Source organism: Saccopteryx bilineata, chromosome 1 (genome assembly GCF_036850765.1).
Source record: "Saccopteryx bilineata isolate mSacBil1 chromosome 1, mSacBil1_pri_phased_curated, whole genome shotgun sequence".
NCBI lineage: Eukaryota > Metazoa > Chordata > Mammalia > Chiroptera > Emballonuridae > Saccopteryx > Saccopteryx bilineata.
Genome location: NC_089490.1, coordinates 6,504,646 through 6,527,050, shown reverse-complemented (window position 1 = coordinate 6,527,050; position 22,405 = coordinate 6,504,646). Strand labels below are relative to the sequence as shown.

Sequence of the window (22,405 nt, the reverse complement as noted above, 5' to 3'; positions counted from 1 at the left end):
TCCGAGGGCGGGAGGGGCGTGTCTTGGGGCGCGACGGGGTGGAGGAGCCTCGGAAGTTGCCTCTGGGAAAGCAACGATGCTCTTCCTTGCTTGAGGCCCCGCCCCGAGCTTAGGTATGGAGACGCTGGGGACCCGCTGGGCCCGGAGGGCACCCCGCAGGGCACCCCGCAGGCTGGGGGTCAGAGGTGCCGGCCTGTTGGGTTAGAGACGAGGGTCGCGGGCGCCCGCTGAGCTCGCCTCTTTGGAGCAGGACGGCGACCGCCCTGCTGGTCCCGTCGGCGGCTTCTCCCTCGGGCGGCCCCTTTGCAGAGTAGTGCATCCCGCTCGTGCCGCGCTGAGTTTTCGTCGGCCCCCCCCCCCGGCTCTTTGATCACGGACTCGGTGGCGGAAACCCCGGGCGGGCAGGGTTATTCTCGTTTGGTGCCAGGTGCGGAATAGCCACTGTTGGAGCGAACAGGGTGGACCCCGGAGGAGAGACGCGGCGCTGGGGGGTGGGGAGTGCGGAGGAGTGGACCGGAACACTAGGCGCGGAGGGCCGGCGAGCGTGCCGATGTGGGGGGCAGTGTGCTCAGAGATTGGGGAGAAGGCCCGTGGGGCTTTGTGGGGGCAAGGGCTGCACTGCAGGGCACGGGGCTCAGATCTTGTTAGCTCTTTGCTGAGGAGTTTTGCATCGTAGTTGATCCTGTGGGCTTTTCCGAGAATACGAAACAGCGCGGGCTCTCTGCAGCCAGAGGCACGTTTATTCCCCCGTCCCGCCACTTGCAGGAGTCGATGGGCGTTTCTGTCTCTCCCTCCGTCCCTTCCTCTCTCAAATCAACAAGTAATTTAATAATAATAATAATAATAATAATGGCTCCAAAGTCATTCGTATAACTTTAAGATAAATTAAAAAATAAAAATAGAAAACAATGAAAACTATCACATATAGTAAGACTAAGTATTGTTTCTCAAAACACTTAACCTATGGCAGCGATTTTCAACCTTTTCCATCTCATGGCACGCATGAACTAATGACTAACGTTCTGCCTGACCAGGCCCCTGGCACCGTGGGTAGATTGTGGGCCTGGGACGCTGAGGACCCAGGTCGGAAACCCCACTGTAGCTGGCTTGAGCGCAGGCCTGTCCAGCTTGAGTGTGGGGTCGCTGGCTTGAGCAAGGGCTCTGGCTTGGCCGGAGCCCCCACCCCCTCAAGGCACATATGAGAAAGCAATCAATAGACAACTAAGGAGCCGCAACAAACAACTGATGTTTCTCATCTCTCTCCCTGCTTGTCTGTCCCTGTCTGCCTCTGCTAAAAATAAAAAATTTAAAAAGAGAGCCTGACCAGGCAGTGGCGCAGTGGATAGAGCGTCGGACTGGGATGTGGAGGACCCAGGTTCAAGACCCCGAGGTCGCCAGCTTGAGCGCGGGCTTATCTGGTTTGAGCAAAAGCTCACCAGCTTGGACCCAAGATCACTGGCTCCAGCAAGGGTTACTCGGTCTGCTGAAGGCCCGCGGTCAAGGCACATATGAGAAAGCAATCAATGAACAACTAAGGTGTTGCAATGCGCAATGACAAAAAGCTAATGATTGATGCTTCTCATCTCTCTCCGTTCCTGTCTGTCCCTGTCTATCCCTCTCTCTGACTCACTCTCTGTCTCTGTAAAAAAAAATAAAAATATTAAAAAAATTTAAAAAGAAATTGTATGAAAAAAAATTAAGTTTGGCAGCATACCAAAAAATTTCTTTTTTGCTGATCCAACCAAAAAAATAGCTATAATTTTGATTCATTCACTAGATGGCTATTGTTGTGTTGGCTGTTGTCATCCTGTTTGACAATCTAAGGGCATAGAGGTCAGTCAGCTGTTGCGTGTTTTAATAATTCTGTGACAGCCCTGGCCAGATAGCTCAGCTGGTGAGAGCGTCATCCTGATGTGCAGGTGTTTGGGGTTCAGTCTCTGGTCTGGGCACTGGTCTGGGAGTAGGTTGATCTTCCTGTCTCTCTCTCTCTCTCTCAAATCAATCAAATAAAATTTTAAATATAAATAAAATAGAATTCTTGTAGCACACAGGTTGAAAATCGCTGGTCTATGAAAATAAGTATGTGTGTTTGTTACACACATTCTCCAAGCTAAGGTTTTATGACTTAACAATATTGCAAAAGTGGTATACATAATAAGTTACATGAGATATTTAGTCCTTTAGTATAAAATGGGCTCCGCATTAGATGATTGTGCTCAACTATAGGCTAATGTGTTATGGGCAGTCTGAGGCAGGCTCGGCTAAGCTACGATGTGCAGTAGGTTAGGTGTATTAACTGCATCTTCCGTTTAGGATGCTCTGCAGGATGGAACCGTACTGGAAGCTGAGGGGCATCTACTCGTGAAGTTGGTACCTTGTGACGTGTTTCTTTATGTCAAGAATGCTTGACGTAAAGAGAAGCCTCAGCCTCCACAGTAGCCCCGGTTCACACCCAGCTGCGAGGCTCCTCTCTGAGACGGTGGGAACCGGTGACAGAGATGATGATAATGTGATGATGATAATGTGTTTCCTCCCCAGATCATGGAGGACACCCAGGCTATTCACTGGGAGGCTGAGGAAGAGGAAGAGGCAGAGAGACCCAGTGAGGCCTTGGGGTGCGGCGTGGAGCCCCTGGGGCGACTGCGCATCTTCAGCAGTGCCCACGGACCAGAGAAAGGTCGGGTGTGGATGCTGGAGGACTGGGAGAGGCCTCTCGTTTTTGTGGGGAGGTAGCTGGAGGGCTGTAAGAAGCTTGCATCTCTTTCGAGGAAATCTGTAAAAGGTCCTACTGGGAACGGAGAACAGACTTGACCTTTCCAGGCAGGTGCCCTGGACTCACTAAGGATGGTTTTACTGTACACTTAGAAAGGCTAAAGCGGCTCCGGCCCAGCGGCTCAGCTGGCTGGGGCATCACCCCTAAGTGCAGAGGCTGCCGGTTTGATCCCTGGTCAGGGCACAGACAGGAGCAGATTGATGTTCCTTTCTCTCCCTTCCTCTCTCTAAAATCAATTCTGTAGACATTTTTAAAAATGGTTAAAATGTTATATTTTACGTATATTTCATCACAATAGGAAAAAAACTTAGTATGGATGGATGGGGTGTTAACTATGACAAATGCATTGTGCCTGACCAGGCTGTGGCACAGTGGATAGAGGGTTGGCCTGGGACGCAGAGGACCCAGTTTCAAGACCCCAAGGTTGCCAGCTTGAGTGCAGGGTCATCCTGCTTGAGCGCAGGCCCACCAGCTTGAGCGAGGGGTATCATAGACATGACTCCATGGTTGCTGGCTTGAGCCCAAATGTTGCTGGCTTGACCAAGGGGTCACTGACTGCTGGAACCCCCAGTCAAGGCACATATGAGAATGCAATCAATGAACAACTTAAGTGCCACAGTGAAGAATTGATGCTTCTCATCTCCCTCCCTTCATGTCTGTCTCTTCTCTGTCTCTGTTTTTTTTTTTGCTTTAAAAAAACGCATTGCAGGCCTGACCTGTGGTGGCGCAGTGGGTAAAAGCGTCGACCTGGAACGCTGAGGTCGCCGGTTCGAAACCCCAGGCTTGCCTGGTCAAGGCACATATGGGAGTTGATGCTTCCTGCTCCTCCCTCTGTTCTTTCTATCTCTTTCCTCTCTCTGTCTCTTTCTCTCTCTGTGTCTCCTCTCTCTAAAAAAATGAATAAATAAAATGTAAAAAAAAAAAAATTAGATTTAAAAATACAAATTTATAAAAGAAAAAAAAACCAAAACAACAACACATTGCGCCTGGCTGGATGGTTTGGTTGGTTAGACTGTCATTCTGAAGCACAGAGGTTGCCAGTTCAATCCCTGGTCGGGGCACATACAAGAACAGATGTTCCTGTCTTTCTTCTGCACTCTTCCTTTCTTTCTCTAAAATCAGTAAAATAAACATTAAAAAATGCACTGCATATATTTTTCAATACTTAGATTTTTCAATACTGGGGTCTTTTATGTTTCTAACGCATGTGGGGACCTTGAGTGACTAGCTGGGTACTTGACTGTAAACGTTTCCAATAGCAGGCCGGAAATGTGGCCTGGAACCTGTCTCCTTCTCTACTTCCTAGACTTCCCGCTCTACCTGGGGAAGAACGTGGTGGGCCGGATGCCTGACTGCTCGGTGGCCCTGCCCTTTCCGTCCATCTCCAAACAACATGCGGTGATTGAGATCTTGGCCCGGAACAAGGCACCTGTCCTCTGGGACTGTGGGAGCCTCAACGGGACTCAGACCCTGAGGCCCCCTAAGTCCCTGAGCCCTGGAGAGAGTCACCGTCTGAGGGACCAGGACTTGGTCGTCTTTGCAGACGTGCCCTGCCAGTACCACCGCCTGGATGTCTCTCTGCCCTTTGCCTCCGGGGGCCCCCTAGCCATAGAGAGGACACCCAAGGTACAGGGAGGAGCTCGGCCCTGGGGGGTCCCGTTGGCCGAGGACTCAGAGGAGGAAGTGGGTACGTGTGTGCACCGCGAGGCTGGGCGAAGAGACGGGACGGGACGGGGGCTGGGAGACGTTCAGCTCACTCCTTTCTACTCCGGGCAGATCCTCTCTCTGAAAGGCGCCTGGTGCAAGGACCGAGGACCACCTCCTCCCCTCTGGACACAGTTGTTCCGGAGAGGTGAGTGCTGCAGGGCCTGGCACCTGAGTCTCCAGGAGGAGGAGGAACTCGGGACCGGGGTCCATCGCTGAGGGAGATAATGAGCATGGGGGTGATGGCTGGGGAACTACACAAATCCTTTCACCCGCCGAGTGTATGCTGGGCCCCTCTGATGTGCCGAGTGCAGAGCTAACTGCTGGAAACAGAAAAACAAATACTCCTGGCCAGGTGGCTGGGTTGGTTAGAGCATTGTCCTGATACACCAAGGTTGCGGGTTCAGTCCTGGGCCAGGGCACATACAGGAGTCAACCAATGGATGCATAAATAAGTGAACAACAAATCCGTGTTCCTCCCCCGCCTCCTCTCCCCTCTAAAGTCAATACAGAATGAAAATGCTACCTTGTCTCTGCCCGCAAGGAGCTCACAGGTGAGTCAGGCAGCCCTTCCTGGGAAAGTGTAATCTTTCTCTCTCTTCCCTTCGTAGTGATGAAGAGGGGTCTTCTGCCCACGACGGCCCTGGGCCATCCTGCACCTTTACCTCTGACAGTGACACAGATGAGGAGGGAAGCCAGCAAGCCACAGCAGGGGAGGCGTCCTCGGCTGCACAGACAGAGCAGCCTGAAGCCAGCACAGCCGAGGTCCAGTGTGGAAAGGATCAGCATTCTCTGAAGGAGAGGAACAGTAACACAGGCGTCGAGAGGGGTGCAGGAGATGGGGTGGTTTCAGTTGGGGGCACTCTGGAGAGGAGCCAGCCTGCTGGGGAGGGCAGGGAGCCAGCTGCAGGAGGGCCCGCCCAGGTGCACGTGGAAACGGCCCAGCCTTGCGGCTTTATAGACAGTGACACGGATGTGGAGGACGAGGGGGTCCCTGGGACTCAGTGTGTGCTTCCCGTCCAGAAGAGGCGGAGCTTCCGCTGCGCTGGAGCAGAGCGTCCTGGGGCGAGCCCGGCTGGTAGTGATGCTGACGGGGAGGAGGCCGAGGCCCCTGGCACAGTCCCTCTGGGGCGAAGGCGGGCTGCCGTGGTGATCGATAGCGACACCGACACGGACGCCGAGGAGGAAGTGTCAGCAGCACTCGCTTTGGCGCACCTGAAGGAGAGCAGAGACGCAGATGTGGAGGGCAGCGCCCCACCTCTGGCTCCTGAGCAGATCCAGGCCTCTGCTGGGCAGGACAGCGACACGGACATGGAGGAGGGCTTCCCAGCAGAAAACGGAGAATGTGTCCCCCAGGGTCACACAGACAGAGCACGTCCAGAGAAGAGCCAGCCACCTTTCGGGGACTCACCTGGCATCCCCCTGGGGAGCAGCCAGGCCTCCACAGCAGGCCTCAGCACAGAGGTGGAAGAGGGGGTCCCCCCAGGACCCGCTGCCTCACTTCCACAGGAGCCTCCGGTGCCTGTGCCATGGACACCTCACACAAGCGTGGAAGCAGATGGGGGCCCAGCAGCGCTGCCCAGAGTGCGTCCAGAGGAAGCCCAGCCACCTCCAGGTGGGGACGGAAACCAGCGAGGGGTGCAGCCTCGCGGGGGGGGGGGGCGGGGGGGGGCAGGTGTGAGAAGGAGCCGGCCTGCAGCAGGAGCCGCTGCTGGGCGGAGTGGGCGGTGCCTGTTCTTTACCAGGAGAGCAGAGGCGGGCTGGGGTGGGGCCCACGTGGAGCAGGACCATCTCCTTGTCTCGAGGGAGAACCTAACGGGTCTCTTGGCAGACACAGGTGCTCCAGGGGAATCCTCCCAGCCACAGACAGAGGAAGCCCAGCCCCCCGGAGAAAGTGGGAGAGAGCCACAGGTGGACGTGACCGAGGACTCTGCTGATAGCCGTGGAGGTGAGTGCTCGCCTGCCTTCCTGCCTTGTCCCTAAGAGAGAGCGAGCTCACAGGGTGACGAGGTCCACTCAAGGTGCTGCAACAAAGTCCCACAGAGCGATGGCTTCTGAACACTCACCGTGTACCTCTCGCAGTTAGTTAGTTCTTAAGGCTGAGAGTCCAAGATCAAAGCACCGGCAGATTCAGTGTCTGGAGAGGGCTCGCTTGTTCACAGGGAGCCTTCTTCTCGCCGTGGTCTTAAATGGCAGAAGGGCAAAGGGACTTCTCTGGGGTCTCTTATCCGGGCACTGATCCCCTTCATGCGGGCTCCACCCTGAGGACCTGATCACTTCCCACGGGCCCTACCCCCAATACCATCACATTGGGGTATTAGAATAAGAATGTGGGGTGGACTCTTCCTGGAAGTGGCTGGAGGTGATCTCTGAAAATGGTTCGCTATTCGCTTGACCCAGAACATTCCATAAATATGCAAATCAGGAGGTTCGGCTCTTCATGTTCACCCGAAAGCTTCCCAGGACATCAAGGGTTTGCATATTTTAAAAGCCCCCAAGTGCCTAACCAGGCACTGGCGCAGTGGAAAGAGCGTCAGACTGGATGCAGAGGACCCAGGGTCGAGATCAAGGTCGCCAGCTTGAGCACGGGCTCATCTGGCTTGAGCAAAAAGCTCACCAGCTTGGACCCAGGGTTACTGGCTCCAGCAAGGGGTTACACAGTCTGCTGAAGGCCCACGGTCAAGGCACATATGAGAAAGCAATCAATGGGCCCTGGCCGGTTGGCTCAGCGGTAGAGCGTCGGCCTAGCGTGCGGAGGACCCGGGTTCGATTCCTGGCCAGGGCACATAGGAGAAGCGCCCATTTGCTTCTCCACCCCTCCGCTGCGCTTTCCTCTCTGTCTCTCTCTTCCCCTCCCGCAGCCAAGGCTCCATTGGAGCAAAGATGGCCCGGGCGCTGGGGATGGCTCTGTGGCCTCTGCCTCAGGCGCTAGAGTGGCTCTGGTCGCAATATGGCGATGCCCAGGATGGGCAGAGCATCGCCCCCTGGTGGGCAGAGCGTCGCCCCTGGTGGGCATGCCGGGTGGATCCCAGCCGGGCGCATGCGGGAGTCTGTCTGACTGTCTGTCTCTCCCTGTTTCCAGCTTCAGAAAAATGAAAAAAAAAAAAAAAAAAAGAGAAAGCAATCAATGAACAACTAAGGAGTCACAACGCACAACGAAAAACTAATGATTGATGCTTCTCATCTCTCTCCATTCCTGTCTGTCTGTCTCTGTCTATCCCTCTCTCTGACTTTCTGTCTCTGTAAAAAAAAAAAAAAAAAAAAAGCCCCCAGTGCCTGAAGGGTGCCACCTCGTAGAAGCAATGTGTGCCGTTCGTCGTGACAGTAATGGAGTTGGTAGGTGTGCCCAGGCCAAACAGTGGGGCTGGACACAAAGAATACTGAATTTTTGCTGCACGTGCTTAAAAATGCAGAGAGCAATGCTGAACCTAAGGGTTGAGATGTAGGTTCTCTGGTCACTGAGCACATCAGGTGAACAGAGCTTCCAGGATGTGGCCCAGAACTCACAAGTGCTGTCCCCGCCACACTGAGATGATCCTTACTGAAAAAGAGCAGATTATTCCCAAACCAGAAGAGGAGGCTGCACAGAAGAAATATCCCAAAAGAAACTAAAGAGCCTGACCAGGCGGTGGTGCAGTGGATAGAGCATCGGACTGGGATACGGAGGACCCAGGCTCGAGACCCTGAGGTCGCCAGCTTGGGCGTAGGCTCATCTGGTTTGAGCAAAAAGTTCACCAGCTTAAGCCCAAGGTCGCTGGCTTGAGCAAGGGGTTACTTGGTCTGCTGTAGCCCCCTGGTCAAGGCACATATGAGAAATCAATCAATGAACAACTAAAGTGTCACAACGAAAAACTGATGATTGATGCTTCTCATCTCTCTCTGTTCCTGTATGTCTGTCCCTGTCTATCCCTCTCTCTGACTCTGTCTCTGAAAAAAAAAAAAGAAAGAAAGAAAAGAAAAGAAAGAAACAAAAACTTATGGCCCAGCCTGACCTGTGGTGGCGCAGTGGATAAAGCATCGACCTGGAAATGCTGAGGTCGCCGGTTCGAAACCCTGGGCTTGCCTGGTCAAGGCACATATGGGAGTTGATGCTTCTAGCTCCTCCCCCCTTCTCTCTCTCTGTCTCTCCCTCTCCTCTCTAAAATGAATAAAAACAAAACAAAACAAAAAAAAAAACTTATGGCCCAGGTATAAATTCAGCGTAAAATAAACACTAAGCCTGACTAGGCGGTGGCACAGTGGATAGAGCATCTGACTCAGACGCAAAGGACTCAGGTTCAAAACCCTGAGGTCACCGGCTTGAGCGCGGGCTCATCTGGTTTGAGCAAGGGATCACTTGGTCTGCTGGAGCCCCCCGGTCAAGGCAGATAGGAAAAAGCAATCAATGAACAACTAAGGTGCCACAACAAAGAACTGATACTTCTTGTCTTTCTCCCTTCCTGTCTGTCCCTATCTGTCCCTCTCTCTGTCTCTCTGTCTCTGTCACACACAAAGAAATAAAAATAAACACTAATAAAAGTTTTGGGTTTTTTTTAATTTATTTTTTTTATAGGGACAGAGTCAGAGAGAGGGATAGATAGGGACAGACAGGAATGGAGAGAGATGAGAAGCATCAATCATCAGTTTTTCGTTGGGACTCCTTAGTTGTTCATTGATTGCTTTCTCATATGTGCCTTGACTGCGGGCCTTCAGCAGAGCTAGCAACCCACTGCTGGAGCCAGCGATCTTGGGTTCAAGCTGGTGGGTTTTTTGCTCAAACCAGATGAGCCCATGCCCAAGTTGGCAACCTCAGGGTCTCGAACCTGGGTCCTCTGCATCCCAGTCCAACGCTCTATCCACTGCGCCACCACCTGGTCAGGCAAACACTAATAAAAGTTTTAAAAAGAAACAGAATGTGGGGTGGGATACAAACATTCAGGCCATTGCCTAGGGGTTTGGGTTGGAGAGAGGAGCAGAGAAACAGTCAGGTGTTAGGGGTCAGATAGGATTTCTTATCCTGTGTTCCTCCACCACCAGACTCTGAAGAACTGGACCTAGAAGCCACTCAGTGCTTTGTGAAGAGAGAGAGTGAGAGCCTGGACGGTGAGGCGTCTGTGTCGGGTTGCTGGTCCGCTGTTAGCCTGGGGGTCCCTACAGGGTGGGGACGGCACGGCCTGGGTCCCTGGAGCTCTGGAGGGGCTGTGCTTAGGGCCTCTGTCCTGTGCAGTTGGGCAGGGTGGGGACGGCCTGGGCCCTGGAGCTCTCTGGAGGGGCTGTGCTTAGAGCCTCTGTCCTGTGCAGTCGTGCAGGGTGGGACAGCCGGCCTGGGCAGGGTGGGGACGGCCTGGGCCCCTGGAGCTCTGGAGGGGCTGTGCTTAGGGCCTCTGTCCTGTGCAGCAGTCCAGACCGTGCAGGACGAGCCCACCCAGGACTTCCTGTCGGCTCTGCCCCAGGAGCCCGGCCCGGCCCCTTGCAGCCTCCAGGCCCCAGGTACAGGAAGCCCTCGTCTGTGCCCCGAGCTTTGCACCCTTGTTTTCTCCCTCAAGACATTTCTTTCATAGCTGTTTTTGTGCTGATGTTTCTCCATCTTAATAGGGAAAAAAGACCTGTAGAGCTATTTGCCTTGCTTTTTTGTTTGTTTTCTTTTTTAGTGAAGTGGGGACAGGGACTGCAGACAGGAAGGGAGAGAGATGAGAGGCATCAGCTTGTAGTTGTGGCACCTCAGTTGTTCATAGTTGTTTATTGATTCCTTCTCATACGTGCCTTGAGGGGGGGGGCTCCAGCCAAGCCAGTGACCCCTTCCTCAAGCCAGTGACCTTGAGCTTCAAGCCAGCAACTATGGGTCATATCTATGATTCCGCGCTCAAGCTGGTGAGCCCGCGCTCAGGCCAGTGACCTCAGGGCCTCGAACCTGGGTCCTTAGCATCCCAGGTTGATGTTCTATCCACTGCACCACCTGATCATGTGTGCCTAGCATAATTTTTAAGAGGATGCTGTGAGAGCTTTTACACGAAAGTATGGTCTTACTGTTTGAGACAAACGTGAAAATGATGTCTTCCTTATTCCCAGCTTTTCTTTGGTATAGATTTATTGTTCATGAATTTATCTTAATCCTTCCTCAAACTGTTAACCTTCTCTCTCTCTCTCTCTCCCCCTCCCTCCCTCTCCTTCCCCTCCTTTCTGACTCTGACTCTGACTCTGACTTCCAGGCGCCCTGGATGAGTCGTGGGAGGTCTTGGCTACGCAGCCATTCTGTCTCGGAGAGTCTGAGGCCTCTGAGACCCAGCCCATTGCTGCCCACCCTGAGGCCGGGGGGTTTGGCTCCGTTTCAGTGAGGACGACACCGCGAGACCAGCATTCAGAAAGCCCAGTTTGTGCAGAGCCGTCTGGGATTCAAGGCGGAGGCGTGCAGACTGCAGAGAAAGGCCTAGGCGCACTGAGAGCGTCAGCAGAGAGTGTGACCCTGGAGAGAGGGCCGTTAGCCAGGGAAACGAAAGAACTGCCGGCAGAAGGGTCAGGAGAAGGTGTGAGGGGAGAGGAGGAGTCAGCCGGAATGAGGAAGGACAGGGAACAGAAGCAGGTGGTAGCGAGAGACCCTCAGAGACCGGAGTCCAGTAGAGTGGTGGAAAGGGCGAGTGTGGAAAAGGACAGGGAGAGGGGGAGGGCAGAAGCGGAGACACCCAAGGAGCCGCGGGAGGCGGGAAGGCAGGCTCTTGCAAGAGAGGTGTCGGGGCGACCAGCAGAGGAGCTGGCACCAGAGGGGGGCTGTGAGCCAGGTGGGTCAGAAGTCGGTGTGCCCCAAGGAACCCTGGGGGAGGGCACACGGAGCCAGGGGGCAGAGGGAGGAGGCTGCGGCCTGGCACTGGGGCCTGAAGGAGGGGCAGGCGACCCTCGGAGACCCGCTTCAGCCCTGATAGCTTCTGGGGGCCAGTCAGGTGGAGGAGGGGGCGCCCCATTGAGCCCCAGGAGGCAGCAGAGAGGCAAAGGTAAGTGAAGGCAGAGGGGGACCCAAGGTGGCCCACAGCCCTCCTACTAACCAGCCCTGAGTAGCTCCTGCTGGGACCTCAGCCACACTTGTCTCCTTTCTGTCCAGGCCACTCGAATTGCAGGATGCCACCCGCGGAGAAGGCTTCCAGGGTGAGAGCTCCCTGCCCGGACCTTCTCCCCTCCCTCCTCCTGGGTTGTCACTCACGCCTCCTCACTGCTCAGCAGGCTGCTGTCCTTTGCCTTGGCCCCTGCTGTTTTCCACGTGTCCGTTTCCAGCTCTGTCCCCCTCTGCCTGACCAGGAAGAGCATCTCTCTCCGCGTCCCTGTCCCTTTCCCAGCCGTCCATCATCCGCATGCTCACAGCCCTGTGCTGGCCTTACGGGGAGGGGTCCGTGGGAGAGGAGACCACTTCCTCCCCAGGAAGCTCCCAGCCTAGGGGAAGGGGGTCAGAGACAGAAGTGCCAGTGAGCACTGTCCCCAAACCAGTGTCAGGAGCAGTGTCCTGTCCCGTCTCCCCTCGGCTCTCCCCGCCTCACCTGCTCGTTTCTCCCCAGGGTGAAGCAGAGTCCCTGCGTGCTTGTCTGCCTTCCACAGCGCCTGACGCCTCGGCCCCAGTCCCGGGCCCCATCACCTCCCAGAGCCCAGAGCTTCCTGCTCCTCTGCCCCTCTCTGCTCCCTCTCCGTCTTCCGCAGAGCCGCCCACCCCCGGGACCAGGCACAGCGGGAGTGAGGGCAGCAAGAGGGCTCCTGGCAGTCACGTGTCCTCAGAGCTGGACCCTCTTCCTGCAAAACCCAAAGTCAGGCCCCAGGGGTCCTCCAGGGCCGGAGCCTCTCCAGTTTCCTTTACAGCCCTGGAGCCCCGCCCTGCTCCCCTCACAGACCAGCCCGTCACCCCTGAGCCCACAGGGCGGGCCACTCGGGGCAGGACACGCGGGTCCTCTAAGACCCCTGACCCAGCTGTCCCCACGGCCTCTGAGCTCCAGCCTTCCACCTCCAAAGACCAGCCCGTCACCCCTGAGCCCACAGCACGGGCCACTCGGGGCAGGACACGCGGGTCCTCTAAGACCCCTGACCCAGCTGTGCCCACCGCCTCTGAGCTCCAGCCTTCCACCTCCAAAGACCAGCCCGTCACCCCTGAGCCCACAGCGCGGGACAGGACACGCGGGTCCTCTAAGACCCCTGACCCAGCTGTCCCCATAGTCCCTGAGCCCACACCACGGGCCACTCAGGGCAGGACACGCGGGTCCTCTAAGACCCCTGACCCAGCTGTCCCCATAGTCCCTGAGCCCACAGCGCGGGCCACTCGGGGCAGGACACACGGGTCCTCTAAGACCCCTGACCCAGTTGTGCCCATCACCCCTGAGCTCCAGCCTTCCACCTCCAAAGACCAGCCCGTCACCCCTGAGCCCACAGCACAGGCCACTCGGGGCAGGACACGCGGGTCCTCTAAGACCCCTGACCCAGTTGTGCCCATCACCCCTGAGCTCCAGCCTTCCACCTCCAAAGACCAGCCTGTCACCCCTAAGTCCACAGTGCGGGCCACTCGGGGCAGGACACACGGGTCCTCTAAGACCCCTGACCCAGTTGTGCCCACTGCCTCTGAGCTCCAGCCTTCCACCTCCAAAGACCAGCCTGTCACCCCTAAGTCCACACCTCGGGGCAGGACACACAGGTCATCTGTCAAGACCCCTGACCCAGTTGTGCCCATCACCCCTGAGCCTGTCACCCCTAAGTCCACATCTCGGGGCAGGACACATGGGTCCTCTAAGACCCCTATCCCAGTTGTGCCCACGGCCTCTGAGCTCCAGCCTTCCACCTCCAAAGACCAGCCCATCACCCCTGAGCCCACAGCACGGGTCACTCGGGGCAGGTCCTCTGTCAAGACCCACCAACCAACTGAACCCACAGCCCCTGCCCCTGCTCCTCCTACCTCTGCAGACCAGCCTGCCACCTCCAAGGCCATGGCTCAGGGTGGTCGGAGCCGGAAACTAAGATCTACGAGTGCTGTGCCAGTTCCCCCCACCCCTGAGTTCCAGTCTCCTGTCCCCACAGACCAGCCTGTTGTCCCTGAGCCCACCCCTCAAGCCAATGGTGGCAGGAGGCCAAGGACCACTAGGAAGCCTGGGTCCCTTGCAGCTCCCATGGTCTATGAACCCTGCTCTGCACCCCTTGAAACTAACTCCCAGGCCTCCAGGAACCAAAGGCAGGGAGCAGTGCAAGCAGACAGGTCGCTTAGGACCCGTCCTGAGCCTGCGCTCGCCCGCGTGCCCCAGGTCCCAAAGACAGAGGCAGCAGGGAGATGTGCGTCCACCCCCGAGCCCCAGCCTAAGGCCTCTCAAAACCCCAAGAGGCCTTTGGGTACTGTGGGTTCACCCTCACCTCAGAAACGGCCCCGAAGAGGGGATGGTCCCCCAAAGACAGTGTTCCTGGAGGAAGAGGAAGACCCCGCAGAGAAGCCAGGAAAAGAAGAGGTGAGGAGGGGGCTGGGGCCATGGAGCTGGGAAGGACTCGGGGTTCTGATGCTCCCACCAAGATCTCCCTCAATCCCAGGGTGCAGTCCTTCCAGGACCAGGCAAGAGGAAGAGGGGCCAGGCTGAGGAAGAGCCCAGCGGACTGCCGAGCCGCAGCCTCCGTGGGACCAAACCCAACCCTGACTGCACAGCCCCCAAGGTGGGAGAGCGGGTGCCCGGGCCTGGGGAGCGGGAGCCTGGGAGGAGGCCTGCAGGCCGGGAGGTGGCGCGATGCGCGGGGTGCCGTGACCACATCGGGCCAGTCCCCTGCACAGGTGCTCTTCACCGGCGTGGTGGATGCCCGTGGGGAGCAGGCCGTGCTGGCGCTGGGCGGGCGCCTGGCCGGCTCGGTGGCGGAGGCGTCCCACCTGGTAACGGATCGAATCCGCCGGACAGTGAAGTTCCTGTGTGCCCTGGGCCGGGGCCTCCCCATCCTGTCCCTGGACTGGCTGCGCCAGGTGAGAGGCCGTGGCCACAGGGCACTGACTGCTCACGGAGCACTGAGACGTGGCGGGAGGAGGCGGAGGCGGGGACACGGGACAGGCTGGAGGCTTCCTTCACAAGCGCCGCGGGTTTCTCGTGGACACCGGGCAGGCCGGGGGCCAGGCGGCGGGCGCTGATGGCCCCCACCTGCAGTCCCGCAGGGCCGGCTGTTTCTTGCCCCCGGAGGAATACGTGGTGAGTGATCCCGAGCAGGAAAAGAACTTTGGCTTCAGCCTCCGCGACTCCCTGCGCCGGGCCCGCGAGCGAAGGCTGCTGGAGGTGAGGGGTGGACCTGCCCCCGCCCCCGCCCCCCATGTGCGCAGCCCGCCCTCCCGAAGCTTCCTGCGGACCTGGCCCTCCACACCTTCTCCCTCCTAGGGCTATGAGGTCCACGTGACCCCGGGAGTCCAGCCGCCGCCCCAGCAGATGGCCGAGATCATCAGCTGCTGTGGGGGCACGGTCCTCCCCAGCATGCCCCGATCCTACCAGGTGCCCACGGACGCAGTAGTGAGAGGGCGGGGTGGGGGGGGGGAGGTTCAGAAAGCGGGGGGGGGGGGGGCTGGCTAATACCCGTTGACTATAATTTCTGTATTTTAAAGAATTTCAAATATACGTAAAAGGAGAGAGAATAATACAGTGAGCCTCCACGTACCAATCACGCAGATTCATTTGGATGTTGCTACATTTGCTCTATCCCTTTTTTCCATTTGCTGAAGTATTTTAAGGGAACCCACAAACATCATATTATTTCTGCCTATGTACTTAAAATAACACATCTTTAAGAAATACGTACTTTTTTGTGTGTGGGGGGGCCATCATCTTTTTTTTTTATGATTTTTTTTTTTTTTTTTTTGCATTTTTCTGAAGCTGGAAACAGGGAGAGACAGTCAGACAGACTCCCGCATGCGCCCGACCGGGATCCACCCGGCACGCCCACCAGGGGGCGACGCTCTGCCCACCAGGGGGCGATGCTCTGCCCATCCTGGGCGTCACCATGTTGCGACCAGAGCCACTCTAGCGCCTGGGGCAGAGGCCACAGAGCCATCCCCGGCGCTTGGGCCATCTTTGCTCCAATGGAGCCTTGGCTGCGGGAGGGGAAGAGAGAGACAGAGAGGAAGGCGCGGCGGAGGGGTGGAGAAGCAAATGGGCGCTTCTCCTGTGTGCCCTGGCCAGAATCGAACCCGGGTCCTCCGCACGCTAGGCCGACGCTCTACCACTGAGCCAACTGGCCAGGGCTTTTTTTTTATGATTTTTTATTTATTTATTTATTTTTATTCATTTTAGAGAGGAAAGGGAGAGACAGAGGAGAGACAGAAGGGGGGGAGGAGCTGGAAGCATCAACTCCCATATGTGCCTTAACCAGGCAAGCCCAGGGTTTCGAACCAGTGACCTCAGCATTTCTAGGTCAATGCTTTATCCACTGCGCCACCACAGGTCAGGCCTGTGGGCCATCATCTTTAATCCTAGCTTGCACCCGACAGGCAAGTAAAAACACACACTGGGCTCCAAAACTTATTCATTCAGCGCTCACAAAGCTACTGACTTATCCAAGTTTCCTAGAATCAAAGTTATCTCCTTCTCTCTGCACAAACTGCACAAACCAGCTTCTCCTTCAGCACTCCGCCATCTTGGCTGCTTCTCCTCTCCTCCACATGGCCTTTCTCTGCTCTCCTCTCTAATGTTAATCTCAGGAACTCAGGAATACGTACATTTTTTATAATCACCCTGCTACTTTTTTTGTGTGACAGAGACAGAGAGAGGGACAGATAGGGAGAGACAGACAGGAAGGGAGAGAGATGAGAAGCATCAACTCATAGCTGCAGCACCTTAGTTGTTCATTGATTGCTTTCTCATATGTGCCTTGTGGCGGGGGGGGGGCTACAGCAGACCAGTGACCCCTTGCTCAAGCCAGCAACCTTGGGCTTAAGCTGGTGAGCCTTGCTCAAACCAAATGAGCCTGCGCTCAAGCTCATGACCTCAGGGTCTCAAACCTGGGTCCTCCGCATCCCAGTCTGATGCTCTATCCACTACGCCACGGCCTGGTCAGGCACGATGCCACTATTGATTTGTAGTAAAATTCACAATAGTTTCTCAGTCATTTTCTCATACTCCATTAATCAAATTTTACCAGGTGTCTAAAAATGTCTTTACAGTTCAATCAGTATTCAAACCAGCTCTCTCTATTGACACAGTATATCTTAATTCTCTTTGACTCAAGATTAGCAATTTTTAACTTTTTTCATTTCTTGGCATATATAAACTACTAAAATTCTGCAGCACACCAAAAAATATATGTTTTGCCAATCTGATAAAAAGATAGGTATAATTTTGGTTGATTTACAAAAAAAAAAAAGTAATTGCCTACCTCTTTTGCTCCAAAGTGACTTTTTCAAATAAATCAAAGTTTAAAAAAATTCAGATGCCTATACTTACTTATAAAGATTTCTGGTCCCAAGAATTAACCAATCAGATGCAACCTTATGCAACATGATTATTAAGATGCAACTCTTTTATATGACCTATAGGTGACGTAGATGTCTTATGGTTCAAGACAGGGCATTCATACCTGCTGTTGTCATGGTCTGTTTGTTTGTTTAAGTGAGAGGGGAAAGACAGACAGACTGCATGTACCTCAACCGGGATCGAGCCACTGGCTGTGGGAGGGGAAGAGAGAGAAGGGGGAAGAAGGGGAAGAAGAGCAGATGGTCACTTTTCTTGTGTGTCCTGACCAGGAATCGAACCTGGGATGTCTATACACCAGGCCCACACTCTATCCACTGAGCAAACCAACCAGTGCCAATTGTCATGTTTTTATTTGACAATCTAAGGGAAAAGAGGTCAGTGCCCTTGACTAGTCAGATATTGCATGTCTTAAAAATTCTTGCAGCCCTGGCCAGTGGCTCAGTGGATAGAGCGTCAGCCCACCATGTGGACATCCCAGGTTTGATTCCCAGTCAGGGCACACAGGAGAAGCAAACATCTGTGTCATTCCCGCCCCTTTCTCTCCCTTTTGAGTGGCTCCCACGGCCAGTGGCTCGATTGGTTTGACGGTAGGCTCCAGGTACGCCCCGGCTGCTGAGGATAGCTCCATTGGAGTGTGTCAGCCTCAGGTGCTAAAAATAGCTGGTACTCAAGCATTTGCCCCAGACATAATTGCTGGGTCGGATGGATCCTGGTCAGGGCACATATGGGAGTCTGCCTCACTATCTCCCCTCCTCTCACCTAAAAAACCCCCACAAAACTCTTGCAGCACACCAGTTAAAAATTGCTGCTCCAGGCCTGACCTGTGGTGGCGCAGTGGATAAAGCGTCGACCTGGAAATGCTGAGGTCGCCGGTTCGAAACCCTGGGCTTGCCTGGTCAAGGCACATATGGGAGTTGATGCTTCTAGCTCCTCCCCCCTTCTCTCTCTGTCTCTCCTCTCTCTCTCTCTCTCTGTCTCTGTCTCTCTCTCTCTCTCCTCTCTAAAATGAATAAATAAAATAAAAATTAAAAAAAAAAAAAAAAAATTGCTGCTCCAGCCCTGACCTGTGGTGGTGCAGTGGATAAAGCGTCGACCTGGAAATGCTGAGGTCGCCGGTTCGAAACCCTGGGCTTGCCTGGTCAAGGCACATATGGGAGTTGATGCTTCCAGCTCCCCCCCCCACCTTCTCTCTCTGTCTCTCCTCTCTCTCTCCCTCTCTGTCTCTCTCCCTTTCTCTCTCCTCTCTAAAATTAATAAAATTAAAAAAAAAATTAAAAAAAAAAAATTGCTGCTCCAGAGCATGTCCCCACCCATTTAGCCTTTTTTATGTCATTGACTTCCTGCAGAAACTAGATCAATTGTCCTTCAGAATGTTCCTCAGTCTGGATTTTTCTATTTGCTCCCTGGTTATATCGTTTATCTTATTCTTCTATCTCCTGTATTTCCTGTAAATTATAATTAATTTTAGCCTGACCAGGTGGTGGCACAATGGATAAAGCATTGGCCTGGGATGCTGAGGACCCTGGTTCAATGCCTGAGGTCACCAGCTTGAGCGCGGGGTCACTGGCTTGAGCTTGGAATCATAGACATAACCACTTGGTCGCTGGCTTAAGTAAGGGGTCACTGGCTTGGCTGGAGCCCCCCCCTTCCGCCCCAGTCAAGGCACATCAATGAATAACTAAAATGCCACAGCCATGAGTTCATTCTTCTCATCTCTCTCTCTCTTCCTGTCTCTCTGTCCCTGTCTGCCCCCCCTTTTTACCAGAAAGAAAAAAATTAATTTTAAAAGCTCAAATAGCCCTGGCCGGTTGGCTCAGCGGTAGAGCATCGGCCTAGCGTGCGGAGGACCCGGGTTCGATTCCCGGCCAGGGCACACAGGAGAAGCGCCCATTTGCTTCTCCACCCCTCCGCCACGCTTTCCTCTCTGTCTCTCTCTTCCCCTCCCGCAGCCAAGGCTCCATTGGAGCAGAGATGGCCCGGGCGCTGGGGATGGCTCCTTGGCCTCTGCCTCAGGTGCTAGAGTGGCTCTGGTCGCAATATGGCGACGCCCCAGAAGGGCAGAGCATCGCCCCCTGGTGGGCATGCCGGGTGGATCCCGGTCGGGCGCATGCGGGAGTCTGTCTGACTGTCTCTCCCCGTTTCCAGATTCAGAAAAATGAAAAAATGAAAGAAAAAAAAAAAAAAAAGGCTCAAATAAATGCAGATTCAACGTTTCTGGCCCGAGGGCTCTGCAGACAGTGCAGGGTGCCTCCTGTGGCCTTGTGTCAGGAGGTGCTGTCAGCGGGGCTTAGACTGGGGGTGGTCCTGACCTGCTGCGAGGGCTCTGTCCCCCTGACCTCTGTCCTGCCGTCTGTCCCCTCTGTCCCCAGCCTCGCAGAGTTGTGATCACGTGCCCCCAGGACGCCCCTCGATGCGCCACGCCGCTGCGGGCGGGGCTGCCGGTCCTGTCGCCCGAGTTCCTGCTGACCGGAGTGCTGAGGCAGGAAGCCATGCCCGAGGCCTTTGTCCTGCCCACTGAGGGGATGCCGTTCACCTGAGAACCCCGTCCCAGGACCCTCTTCCCTTCCAGACCAATAAATAGAAAATACGTGGGAGAAAACTTTCTCTTTTCATTTTTTGAGGGGTGGGGGAGAGAGGAGGAGAGAGGGGGCAGGAGCAGGAAACATCAACTCCCATCCATATGTTCCTGGATGGGGCAAGCCCAGGGTTTCGAACCGGCGACCTCAGCATTGCAGGTCAATACTTTATCCACTGCATCACCTCAGGTCAGGCGAGAGAGAACTCAGGGCTTTAGAAAGGATTGGTGTGTACTGATCTGATTTGTCTAGAAAATGGGTGGGGATGAAAAGGCTTATGGGAAAACACAGATAGGGAGATGGGGCCACAGATATATATATATTTTTTTGTATTTTTCTGAAGCTGGAAACGGGGAGAGACAGTCTGACAGACTCCCGCATGCGCCTGACAGGGATCCACCCGGCACGCCCACCAGGGGGCGATGCTCTGCCCCTCCTGGGCGTCGCTCTGTTGCAACCAGAGCCACTCTAGCGCCTGGGGCAGAGGCCAAGGAGCCATCCCCAGCGCCCGGGCCATCTTTGCTCCAATGGAGCCTCGGCTGCGGGAGGGGAAGAGAGAGACAGAGAGGAAGGAGAGGTGGAGGGGTGAAGAAGCAGATGGGCGCTTCTCCTGTGTGCCCTGGCCAGGAATCGAACCCGGGGCTTCTGCATGCCAGGCCGACACTCTACCACTGAGCCAAGGGGCCACAGATTTTTTAAAATGGCCATTTAAAGCTGGCTAACCCCATGCCCGGGTGTCTTTAGGGGCACTCATCTTTAAGCAGACTGACATATGTACTTATTGCGCAGTGTCCTGCTTCCCATTTGAAAGCCATTTCTTTTTCCTTTATTTTTTATTCAGTGAGAGGAGGGAGGCAGAGAGACAGACTCCCACATGTGCCCCAACCAAGATCCACCTGGCAACCCTCTGTTTGGGGCCAGTGCTCGAATCAACCAAGCTATCCTCAGCACCTGGGGTTGGCGCTTGAAATAATTGAGCCACTGGCTGTGGGAAGGGAAGAGGAGCGGATGGATGGTCACTTCTCATGTTTGCCCTGACTGGAAATTGAACCCCAGATATCCACATGCTGGGTTGATGCTCTATGCACTGAGTCAACTGGCCAGGACCAGGGAGTAACTCCTTAATGGACACTGTTTTCTTTAGGGAGATGAAAATGCTTTGGAACTAGTTAGAGGTGGTGATTGTACACATTATGAACATACTAAATCAGGGGTCCCTCAGATCATTGGAGGGCCAGGCTATAAAAAAAACTATGAACAAATCCCTATGCACACTGCACATATCTTATTTTAAAGTAAAAACACAAAACGGGAACAAATATAATATTTAAAATAAAGAACAAGTAAATTTAAATCAACAAACTGGCCAGTATTTCAGTGGGAACTATGCTCCTCTCACTGATCACCAATGAAAGGGGTGCCCCTTCTGGAAGTGTGGCGGGGGCTGGATAAATGGCCTCAGGGGGCCACATGCAGCCTGCAGGCCGTAGTTTGGGGACCCCTGTACTAAATGATACTGGATTGGTCTTTTTTGTGTGTTTGAGAGACAGAAAGGAAGGGAGATGAGAAACATCAACTCATAGTTGTGGCACCTTAGTTGTTCATTGATTGCTTTCTTATATGTGCCTTGACCAGGGGCTACAGCAGAGCAAGTGACCCCTTGCTCAAGCTGTCGACCTTGGGCTCAAGCCAATGACTTTGGGCTGCAAGCTAGTGATCTGCATGCTCAAGCCAGTGACCATGGGTCATGTTGATGATGCCACACTCAAGCCAGCGACCTCAGGGTTTCCAACCTGGGACCTCAGCATCCCAGATTGACACTCTATCCATGGCTCCACCATTGGTCAGTCTGGATTGTTCTCTAAAACAGCTCCTTTTGCCTGACCAGGCGGTGGCGCAGTGGATAGAGCATTGGACTGGGATGCCGAGGACCCAGGTTCGAGACCCCAAGGTTGCCAGCTTGAGCGCGGGATCATCTAGTTTGAGCAAAGCTCACCAGCTTGGACCCAAGGTCGCTGGCTTGAGCAAGGGGTTACTCAGTCTGCTGAAGGCCTGCAGTCAAGGCACATATGAGGAAGCAATCAATGAACAACTAAGGTGTCGCAATGAAAAATTGATGATTGATGCTTCTCATCTCTCTCCGTTCCTGTCTGTCTGTCCCTATCCCCCTCTCTGACTCTCTGTCTCTGTAAAAAAAAAATAAAAAAATACAAAGACTTTCTCTTTACCATGTGACGCATGCCAAATTTATTAAAAAGAAAAATAAATAAAAATAAAACATCGTTCAGACAAATATAAATAAAATGGAAATAATGTAAGTTATTTATTCTTTCTCTACGGACCGGTACCGGTCCGCGGCCCGGGAGTTGGGGACCTCTGCTCTAACCAACTGAGCTATTCAGCAAGTGCATGTAAACTTGTAGAGAATAAGTTTGGTTTTTTTGTGTTGTTTTTTTTTTTACACTTCCAATGAATCCCACAGCTTGTAGCACATTGTGTAATAAGTGTCTCTATCATTCAAGGTCCTGGCAGGAAGTGATGGCACAGTCAAAATTAGGATAATTTTTGGAGAGTTTAATGAAGTGAAAATTACAAGGAAGTAGGCAGAGATTAGAGAAATCACAAAGAATATTGCCATACCCCAGTACCCACAGATCCATGGTGACCACCACCTCTAAGCCCACAAGGATGAGATGAGGGAGCAGTTCTCTATAGAGCAGGGGTCCCCAAACTTTTTACACAGGGGGCCAGTTCACTGTCCCTCAGACCGTTGGAGGGCCGGACTATAAAAAAAACTATGAACAAATCCCTATGCACACTGCACATATCTTATTTTAAAGTAAAAAAACAAAACGGGAACAAATACAATATTTAAAATAAAGAACAAGTAAATTTAAATCAACAAACTGACCAGTATTTCAATGGGAACT

The 22,405-nt window shown here is 54.1% G+C and overlaps 1 protein-coding gene across 7 annotated transcripts; it reads left to right on the top strand.

The window, feature by feature from the left end:
* Positions 1 to 19,488, top strand: MDC1 (mediator of DNA damage checkpoint 1). 7 transcript variants are annotated; one of them, XM_066252806.1, is made up of 16 exons: positions 1 to 113; positions 2,539 to 2,677; positions 4,080 to 4,460; positions 4,550 to 4,625; positions 5,089 to 6,425; positions 9,494 to 9,559; positions 9,854 to 9,946; positions 10,666 to 11,442; positions 11,550 to 11,593; positions 11,998 to 12,686; positions 13,116 to 13,914; positions 13,994 to 14,113; positions 14,217 to 14,411; positions 14,590 to 14,715; positions 14,815 to 14,925; positions 19,269 to 19,488. In XM_066252806.1, the coding sequence occupies exons 2-16, from the start codon at positions 2,542 to 2,544 to the stop codon at positions 19,434 to 19,436; spliced, it is 5,118 nt and encodes a 1,705-aa protein (XP_066108903.1). In that variant the 5' UTR covers positions 1 to 113; positions 2,539 to 2,541; the 3' UTR covers positions 19,437 to 19,488. The 7 variants fall into 7 exon arrangements, 5 of the variants coding, with proteins under 5 accessions (XP_066108903.1, XP_066108875.1, XP_066108809.1 ...); XM_066252778.1 differs by having other exon boundaries at positions 11,998 to 12,764; XM_066252712.1 differs by having other exon boundaries at positions 11,998 to 13,914; positions 14,229 to 14,411.
* Positions 19,489 to 22,405: the final 2,917 nt, after the last annotated feature.